Below are 9,365 nucleotides of genomic sequence, written 5' to 3' on the forward strand. Positions count from 1 at the left end.
GTGTGATGCTCTCGCCTCCTATGTGGCTTTTGAATGAATGCTTGCAGAAGTCTTCGCAGGCCGAGGATTTTCTTTACCAAATCCTGGTGTTATTGCCCTCAACTATTTATTGCCTTAGCTCATTGTGAACTCTAACCTGCTGATTGCTTCACAACACTCATCAGGTGAAATCTTGACTGTCCAGAGTACATAGATTAAGTGTGCTTTCTAAAATACGAGTCAGAAGGGTTTAATGATTGGATGTGACCCCTTGGGCCACCAGCCACGACTCTCTTTGGCTCTGAGGGAGGTTAATGGAGGGGTTGATGCCTTCTCCTTGGTGGGCAGAGGGAGAGTTCACCTGCTTCTCTTGAATGCTTTCTAATCGGCCGTGAAAAGTTATCCCTCAGGTAGCTTCCCCCTTTTGTTGTTGTGTTGTTGTTGTTGTCTTCTCCCCTATTCGCCACCAAAACAAACCGAGATACTGCATCGCCCTGGTACCGCTTCCTCCTGGCTCCATCCCCCTTCAGGCGATGTGTCCCTCCCCGGCATTGCATCCCCCCTTTGATTATTACATCCCGTCCTCAGATATTGCATCCCCCTGGGTTAACGTCTCTTCCCCTGGTATCGCATCCCCCCCTTTGGGTGTTGCAGTCCCTTATTTTGGGCATCGCACCCCCCTGGGGTAACGCATCTCCCTCCTTCACGTATCGCGTCCTGTCTTTGGGTATTGTACAACCCCTTTGGGTGTTGCATCCCCCCCTTTGGGTGTTGCATCCCCCCTTTGGGTATTGCATCCCCCCCTTTGGGTGTTGCATCCCCCCTTTGGGTGTTGCAACCCCCTGCAGTAAAGAATCCTCCTCCCGGCCCCCCCTTTGGGTATTGCATCCCCCTGGGGTAAAGCATCTCCCCCCCCACTATTGCATCCCCACGGATAATCCCCATCTCCCCCCTTTGGGTACTGCACCCCCCTGGGGTACCCCATCTCCCCCCTTTTGGCTACAGCACCCCCGTACCACCCCCACCCCCACCCCCCACTCCCGGGGTGCCTCCCCCCTCCCGGCCCCATCCCCTCGGGGCGGGCGCGTCCCCGCCGGGTTCAGCCGTGGCCGAAAGCGAAAGCGAAAGGGGCCGGGCCGGGAAGAGAAGAGAAGGGAAAGGAAGGGAAGGGCCATGGCCGGTGGCGGCGTGCGGCGGGGCAGCGCCTCGGAGCCCCCGGGGGAGCCCTGAGGCCCCCGGCCCGGTGCCGCCGCCCATGGCGCGCCCGCTGCTGCCGCTGCTCTGCGGGGCCGTCGCCCTCCTGCTGCCCTGGGTCGCCGGCGAAACCGGTAAGCGACGCTTCCCCGGGGCTCCCGTCCTGCCGGCGAGGGGTTCGGGCCGCCGCTCGCCTTGCCCGAGCCCCCGCCGTGGTCCCTAGGGGGCACCCATGGGTGCCCCGGTGGGGAGGGAGGAACGCGGAGCTCGCTGGGTGCGCGCCCGGGGGCTGCCGGCGTGGCTGCGCTTCGCCCTGGGGCTCCCTGGTTCCCTCCCGGGGTGCCCACGCTGCACCCACGGGTGCCCACGCTGCACTCCGAGTGCTCACCCTGCACCCACGGGTGCCCACGCTGCTCCCACGGGTCCCCACCGTGCACCCGCGGGTCCCCACGCTGCACCCATGGGTGCCCACGCTGCACCCACGGGTGCCCACGCTGCTCCCCCAGCTCCCCTTACGCCCCACCGGGTCCCCGCCTGCCCCACTCGGGCGCCCACCCCAAATCCCCACCGGCGTCCCCGGAGGCTTGGGGGCGATTTTAGGACCCGCGTGCTGCCGCTGCTCCCCACGGGAGACGGATCACGGGTGGGGGGTCCCGGTGGGGGGGGGGGCACGGAGCTGGGGCGCGACGCGGGGCTCGGGGCAATTCGTGGCCGCGGCCGGGCATCGCCGCCGGACCGGGATTTTTGTGGCAATTGTGGAAATTGTGGAAATTTGGCATCGCCTCTCCCAAGCGGCTTCAGGAAAACCGGCGCCGCGGCGTCAGAGGAGCCCCAGCGATGCTGACAGCCCTGGGGAAACGCTCGCACCGGCGGCAAGACCTTCCTCTGCGCCTGTCGGCCCTGCTTAATGAGCCAAAAACTGGGGGATTCGGAAAGGTTCGCCTGAAAGCACGGGAAATAAGCCCGGGCGCCCCTGCAGAGCTTCGCGACGGCTTTCGTGCTCCCTTTATCTGGCTGCCGGCCGCCAAACCAGCAACGCCCTGGAAAATGAGTTTATTCCCATCTCCAACCGGCCGGCGTGTGCACGCAGCGCAGCGATGCCGGCGGCTTAACGAAAGGTGGGAGAGCGTTTTCCCCCGAAAGCAGCACCTCCTGCCCCGGCCCCACCGATGATGCTCCCGGCGGCGCTGATCCCACCAGGACATCGCTTCGGGGGGGCACAGAGCGCGGTGAGCCGGGGCGTGGGGTCGAACTCGACCTTTCTTTTTTTTTTTTTTTGGGTGCAGATTTGGGGGTTTGAGGATTTGCTCAGCAGGTGACTCGCGGGGACAGCGCCGCGCGGGTTCAGTTTTATCTGAATCCCAGTGGAAATTAAACGTGTGCTTGTTTCCTCAGCACCTCCCGCTACCGTCACGCCTGATTTTATAACGCGGAGCGATTTTTTTTTTCCTTTTCGCTAAGAGACAAACCCACCGGTGTCTCCTCGTCGGGTGTTGCCGTCCTAACCCCTCTTCCTCGCAGCCCCGGGCTGTTCGATTTCACACGCTTTGGGGCACGTTAGCTGCAAAACAGAAAAAAAGAAAAAAGCTGTACTTATTTCTGTGGTTTTGGTGCCTTCCGTGGATTCTCTGGTCTCCGGCACAGAGTTGTGAAATTTCTCTTTCCTCCAGTTCTTTGGTTGTTGTTTTTTTTTTTTTTTGGCTCGCGTTCTTGAGAACATTCACGGAAAACGGGACCCGCTCTCATTTCGCTGACGATTTTTGGAGCCACCCACATGGGAAAGCTTTCCCCGTGGGGATTCTCTGATGTCTCGTTGGGGTTGTGCAGCCCCCCAACGCCGGAGGGGGACGGCTCGGCGACGTGGGAACGGGGAATCCGGGCTCCGAAACCCGCCTGGACCCGAGGTGTGCGCCCAGCACAGCAGCTCGCTCCCACGCGATGAGTTTTTGAGCGTTTGGGCTGGCAAATGAATGGCAAAACTCAACCTGAGATGCTGGGAAGGAGCGGGGATCAACAGAGGGATGCTTGTGGCCATGCCGGCAGTTTTGTGAGCTTTTCCTTGAGTTTTCTAGGAAAACAGAAGGCAGATGGCTTGGTTTTTGGAAGGGGCAAGCAAACCCTGGGAAGCGTTGGCTGCACGCCAGTCCCCGGCACTGACCAAATCCAGGGGGCTTCGTCCAGCTGCAAATCTGAACCCCCCCGAAGCTTTTCTCCCCTTTGGCCGGCTGGATTTCCCACTGCGCTCGCTTTGCTTTTGCATTCGTTTTGGTTTTTGGCAGCGGAAGGTCTTTCCGCTAACTTTATGGCACCGCTGCAGGTTTATTGCCGCGCGAGCGTGCCGCAGGCCGTCCCGTGGCGCTGCCTCGTTTTCCTCCTGGAAATGTCACCGCTGTCGTGAGCGGACCTCGGCGATGGTGTCTGCAGCATCTCGGGGCATCCCGGCACCGGGGGACACGGCACGGACCTGCCCAAGCACCAAAACGAAGAGAAGAGGGAGGAAAAAAACAGCCCGGGTGGCTCGGACCACGCCAGGCACGGCTGGGGCTCCGCGGGGAGGTGCTGCGGATACAAATCGGGGCGTTTCAGCATCAAGCAGCCTCTATTTCCGTGTGATTTGGCTTGTCAGTTTGAAGGATGAGGGATACCCACACGGCAGCACCCGAAGCTGCCCTCTGGCTTCTCCCAGGGTGGTTGAGCAGGTCCTGGCTGGCTGCCCGCTTCCTTTGCGCCTTTGCCAACACGTGCTGCGGAGCTGCGGCACTGCTGCCAGCGCGGCGGCGGCGGCGGCACGCGCCCTGTGCCCCTGAGAGCGGGTGGAAATGCCCCAAAATGGACCCCGGAGAGGAAGGAAGGCTCGTGGAAGAGGGAGGCCTTGACGGGGTTTGCTCACAAATTGTTTGCGCTGGTTTCGTGATGGGAATTCCCGTTGTGTTCCCATCCCCGTTGTTATCGCGCTCCCATCTCCATCATGCTCCCGTCCCCACCACGTTCCCATTGCTGTTGTGCTCCTGTCCCCATCGCCATCACGCTCCTGTCCCCATCGTGCTCCCATCCCTGTCCCCGCTGCTGTCATGCTCCCAAACCCCTTGCGCTCCTGTCCCCATCACCACCACGCTCCTCTCCCCGTCGTGCTCCCATCCCTGTCCCCCACTGCGTTCCCAATCCCATTGCCACCATCATTCCATCCCCAGCGTGCTCCCGTCCCTGTTGTCCTCCCACCCCCCACCACTGCAATCCCAACCCCGTTGTCCTTGTGGCCCTACCGACACCCCGCTCCCGTCCCCGCCGCACCGCTGCGCTTCCCAGAGCCACTGCGAAGGGTTGGGACCTCACCTGCCGCCTCGACTCCTGGTGTCGGTGCGTGCCCCGCGGTGTCACCGCTCCGCCCAGGCCGGGGGACAGGTCGTGGACACGCGAGCCTTTCCCACGCCGCAGCCAGGGCACAGCCTCGGGGTAGGAGCCGCCGGGAAACTTTCTCCATCGCGCCAGGGAAAAGGAAGCGAAATCTTGACGCCCTCTTGCAAAACCGACCTCGAGTCGGAGCTAAAGGGGAAGCACGAGCGCTGCTGGGGAGAAGGGAAGGGATAAATCAGATCCCCACCGTCCCGCTGCCTGGCCACGTGGCGGTCAGATTTTGGCCACCTCCAGGGCCGTGGGTTGCAGCCAGCAGTGGGGTGACAACCCCCGGGAAGCAGCAGGAGGACTCGTGCAGCGCCTGGGAATTCTCACGTCCTGCAAAACGGGAGGAGAACAGAGGCGGGGAGCGGAGCCGGAGCGCGGCGGCTGGCGGTGGGACGCGGCTGACCGAGAAGCTCGCTGCAGGGGGAGAAATTCTGCTAAAAGGCTTTTTCTTCTGCTAAAAGGAGCTGCTCGAAGGGACCACAAACGTGCCAGAAACCCGGCTGTAACCGGGGCTCCGTGCGTGGCACACCGCCGTCCCCCTTCCCCGTGCCCCGCGTGCAGGCACAGCCACCTCCGCTTGCGGGCTCTGTGCTGGATGAGGCTCTCCCAGCCCCGGGGCAGCACCAATGCCCCACACCCCTTCCCCAGCAGGATGGGACCCCTACCGGTGGGCACGGTGAGCCAGGAGAGCCCCTCGTGCCCCCGTTATCATCTTCATTTCTTTGTTTCCCCCCTCCCCCGTGCCAGTGCGATGCAGCCGCCCCAAGGACGTGGCCAACGCGCACATCGAGGCGGGCAACACCACGCAGCTCAACACCTGCCTGCGCTACACCTGCAAGCCGGGCTACAAGCGCAAAGCCGGCACCTCCAGCCTCATCCAGTGCGTCCTCCACAACGCCAAGCCCGTCTGGACGCACACCAGCCTGCAGTGCATCCGTAAGCTCTCGCCGGGTGGCCCCGGGGACGGGGGGACGGCGGGGACGGGGGCGGAGGGGGGACGCGGGGTGGCGTTGCCGCTGACGGCGTCTCCACGTTGTGTTTTCCCCAAGGGGACCCGGCTCTACCCCCACCAACCCCCAGCCCCGAGCTGCCGACCGTGCTGCCCACCATGAGGACGACCCAGAGAGGTGAGGAAGGGGTGAATGCGGCCCCATGTTTGGGGCTGCCTGGCCGTGGTGAGGAAGCGTTGTGGAAAGCCAAACTAGAGGGGATGGCCTCAAGTTGTGCCGGGGGAGGTTCAGGTGGGAAATGAGGAGACATTTCTGCTCAGAAGGAGCAGGCAGGCGTTGGGACGGGTTGCCCAGGGAGGTGGTGGAGTCACCGTCCCTGGGGGTGCTCAAGGAGAGGTTGGACGTGGTGCTTGGGGACGTGGTTCAGTGGGTGACATTGGTGGCAGGGGGATGGTTGGACCAGATGATCTTGGAGGGCTCTTCCAACCTTAATGCCTCTACGATTCTCTGACCCCATGCTCGAGTAACCCAGCTGCGTGACCTTCCACCACCTCATAGCTGTGGGGTGGGCTGCGTCACCCTTGCCACCCCCCTGCCTGGATCCGGTGCGAGGCCGCGCACGGAGTAAGGGCTCTGCCCAGAGCTCCACTGAAAACTGCCCCAAATTCAAAGGGTTTTACACCCTTTCCCCAAGCAGGAACCACCGGCGCCGCTCCGACCTCCAGCCCCTCTCCAGCAGCAACGCCCGTGCCGCCGGTGGCTGGTGGGCCATCGCCGGAGACATCCACGCTGCCGGCGACGTCCCCGCTGCTGGAGACGTCTCCGCCAGGAAAAGGGATGGCCCTGGGGACAACCCCGCTGCCCACTGCCCCCGTGGACCACGCTGCAGGTTGGTTCACCTCCCCAAGGGAGATAACCTGCCAGCGGGGCTGCGTTTCAGTCAGTGCAGGCTCTTTTACCGTTTCAGTGCTTTTTCCCCTTCTCTCCGAGCTCCTTTTTAACGCTGTTCCCCCCGGCATCTTCCCCTTTCCTGGGCTTCCCCAACTCTGGGGCTAAAATCTCTGTTTCTCTTTTTTTTCTTTTTCAGTTTCTGCCCAGATATTGGCCTCTTCCATCGGTAAGCAGCGCTGGATTGAGCAAAAAAAAAAAAAAAGCTCATTTTGGCAAACGCGGGCTCATTTAATTTGTATTTTTACCCTAAAAGCCGCTCTCAGAGCTGTGCGAGGTTTGCACAGGCGATGCCTCCAAGGGGGGCAGGATGCAGCATCCCCATTTCTTCCCCCGGCAGGGCGGGTACCTTGAAAATACGCTGTGAAAAGTTGCGCATAACGCATTTTTGGCTCTTTGTGGGACCGTTTTGAGCGGGGCTGCTCCCTTGGCCGTGCGTTGGAAGGTGCTCATCGGCTGCCTCATCTCTCCCACAGGGCTCCCGCTGCTGGTCATCGCCGGCGTTGTGGCTTGCTGCTGCTGGAGGATGAAAACGTAAGTGTGCTGAGCCCCGCGTGGTCCCTCCACGCCGGTGACAAGCCACTGTTGTCCCTTGAGCTTTCCTAAAAGCTGGGGAGAACCCTTCGGGTGCCGACGACGCTCCTCTCCCGTCCACAGGAGCGCCCAGCAGGACTACACGGTGGCGGGGACGGCCATCCCCATGGTGGCTCCCGCCGCCGCAGCCGAGGACGATGAGACGGTGCCACCCGGCGTCTTCCCCATGGGCTGAGCACCCACGGCCGGGCAACTCGGTGTACCTGCCAGCCCGGCCAGCAAGGAGGGTGCTCGGGGCTGGGCCGGATAGTCGGATGCTTCCCCGAGTGGCAGTGGCGTGGGGCAGAGCACGTCCCCCGTCCCCAGCCGCCCTGCGCATGGAGCATCTTCGCCCCGGGGACACGTGGCTGCTTTTCCCAGCCTGACCAAGTGACTGTCATGGAAGAGCCCGCTCCGTCGGCCGAAGGTGGGTGGGAATTCTGCTGGGCGAGCCCCGGGAGCACCCCGGGGTGGTGGAGGTGGTGGGTGGCCTGAGCCGGGAGCCAAAAAGCAGGAGGTATTTAAACACGGGCCAGAGGAGCGTGACGCAAGGGACCATTAGCAGGACACCCACGGGTGTCCCACCTTGCTGCAGACTGGGTGATCGTGGTCAGCACATTTTGGGGTATAGGGGACGGGGTTTGTGTGCTGGCATTGAAACCAGACCGCTCTGCCCCGCATCACGCCCCTTCCCTGGGCCAGAGTTGGGCCAGCCAGACGCCATCCCTAGAGCTGCTTTAACCCCAAACTGCCCCCAACCCACTGCTCACGGTCACTGCAGACCCAGGCGAGCATCCTGTTGCGCTCTGACTCCCTCTCTGCTCTCTTTCAGCCACCCCCAAGCCATCGACCGCAGCGAAGAGCTCCAGCACCAGCCTGCTGCGGCTCAGGGCCCCTCGGACACAACTCAGGGATCCTTCGGGGGCACTTTCGGCACCGAGCCCAGGTGCCCACCGGCTCCGGCTGCTTGCAGGGGAGCGCAAGCAGGAGCGACTCGCTACAGACACTGCCAAAACCTGAAAGCACGACCTAGGGAAAATTTCCCTTTGCAGGTTTTCCCTTCTCCACCCGTTTGTTACCGGTTGTTATCCACTCGGTTCCCCCTTGCTACAGAACAGGCAGCTTTGTGGTGACGCTTTATATAAAAACGTGTATATATATATTATATAAAAATAACGCACGCGGAGTGGCCGATGCTTTAGTTGGGTGTCTCGGCCTCCACGACGATGGGGAGAGGGAGCAGGTTTGGGGTGAAATCCCCCGCTGCAGCAGCCAGGGCTTGCTGGCCAGCCCTGCCACGGCCCTGTGACTGCCCCAAAAGGGCACTGCCGTCCTCTGGAGGCAAAGTGGCAGCTGCCACGACCCGTTTGGCTCCGCTGGAAGGCACAAGAGTCTTCATCAGGCAGCTGGGAAGCAGGAGGTGTCTCATAAATCACGTCCTTTCCTCCCTTCTGTCTCTTGTCCTCGTGTTTGTGCGCTCTGCTGTAGGGACTCGTGGCCGAGCAAGGCCTCCTGTCATGGCACTTCACTCCCCTTTTTCTCCCCAGTGCCATGGGGTGGGGAGAAAATAAATGAGGCTGGAAGGGAGCACAGGAGGTCCCTGGTCTGGCGTCTGCAGTTCCATTTAGCTTCCAAGCATTGTTCTGCCCATGTTTAGGTGAGCAGGAAGCCTTTCTGGAGCTGGCGCTTGGAAAGCGAAAAGAGCCAGCGAAGCAGCTGCCATTCAGTGATTAACTGTGAAAGTCAACAGGATGCGGGAGCTTTCCCAGCCAGGCACGGCTCGTGGCTCCAGGCTGATGTCCAGGAGGTCTCTGCCTGCATCGGTTTCGGTTTTGATCTCTTCATGGCACAGGGCTCTGGTAGCAGCCAGGGCATCGTCATCTGCCTGCTCCACTCCATGCTGGTGCAGCCTCACCTCAGGCACTGTGTGAAGTTTGGGGCGTCACAGTATAAGGAGGACATGAAACTATCAGAGAGTGTCTAAAGAAGGGCTACAAAGATGGGGAAGGGTCTAGAGGGGAAGAAGTGTGAGGAGCAGCTGAGGACCCTTGGTTTTTCAGCCCAGCCCAGAGCAGGCCGAGGGGAGGCCTCATGGCGGCCTGCAGCTCCCTCACGAGGGGAGCGGAGGGGCAGGCGCTGAGCTCTGCTCTCTGGGGACAGCGACAGGACCTGAGGGAACAGCATGGAGCTGGGACAGGGGAGGGTCAGGCTGGGGTTAGGGAAAGGTTCTGCACCCAGAGGTGGTCGGGCACTGGGACAGGTTCCCAGGGATATGGTCACGGCCCCGAGCCTGACAGAGTTCAAGAAGTGTTTGGACAC

General features: G+C 61.8%; 1 protein-coding gene across 3 annotated transcripts; it reads left to right on the top strand.

The window, feature by feature from the left end:
* The first annotated feature begins 1,088 nt into the window (after positions 1–1,088).
* Positions 1,089–8,089, top strand: IL15RA (interleukin 15 receptor subunit alpha). 3 transcript variants are annotated; one of them, XM_035332496.1, is made up of 8 exons: positions 1,089–1,307; positions 5,323–5,511; positions 5,625–5,702; positions 6,220–6,414; positions 6,613–6,642; positions 6,950–7,007; positions 7,131–7,473; positions 7,879–8,089. In XM_035332496.1, the coding sequence occupies exons 1-7, from the start codon at positions 1,235–1,237 to the stop codon at positions 7,240–7,242; spliced, it is 735 nt and encodes a 244-aa protein (XP_035188387.1). In that variant the 5' UTR covers positions 1,089–1,234; the 3' UTR covers positions 7,243–7,473; positions 7,879–8,089. The 3 variants fall into 3 exon arrangements, with proteins under 3 accessions (XP_035188387.1, XP_035188397.1, XP_035188408.1); XM_035332506.1 differs by having other exon boundaries at positions 6,223–6,414; XM_035332517.1 differs by lacking the exon at positions 6,220–6,414.
* The last annotated feature ends 1,276 nt before the right edge of the window (positions 8,090–9,365 follow it).

The sequence above is a fragment of the Oxyura jamaicensis genome, chromosome 1 (assembly GCF_011077185.1).
Source record: "Oxyura jamaicensis isolate SHBP4307 breed ruddy duck chromosome 1, BPBGC_Ojam_1.0, whole genome shotgun sequence".
NCBI lineage: Eukaryota > Metazoa > Chordata > Aves > Anseriformes > Anatidae > Oxyura > Oxyura jamaicensis.

What these genes read in the sequence shown, in the direction of transcription:
- IL15RA (XM_035332496.1), top strand. Translation starts at nt 1,235, where the DNA reads ATGGCGCGCCCGCTGCTGCCGCTGCTCTGCGGGGCCGTCGCCCTCCTG. An exon ending in CACCAGCCTGCAGTGCATCC is followed by an intron (nt 5,512 to 5,624) that starts GTAAGCTCTCGC and finishes GTTTTCCCCAAG; the next exon opens with GGGACCCGGCTCTACCCCCA. An exon ending in GATATTGGCCTCTTCCATCG is followed by an intron (nt 6,643 to 6,949) that starts GTAAGCAGCGCT and finishes TCTCTCCCACAG; the next exon opens with GGCTCCCGCTGCTGGTCATC.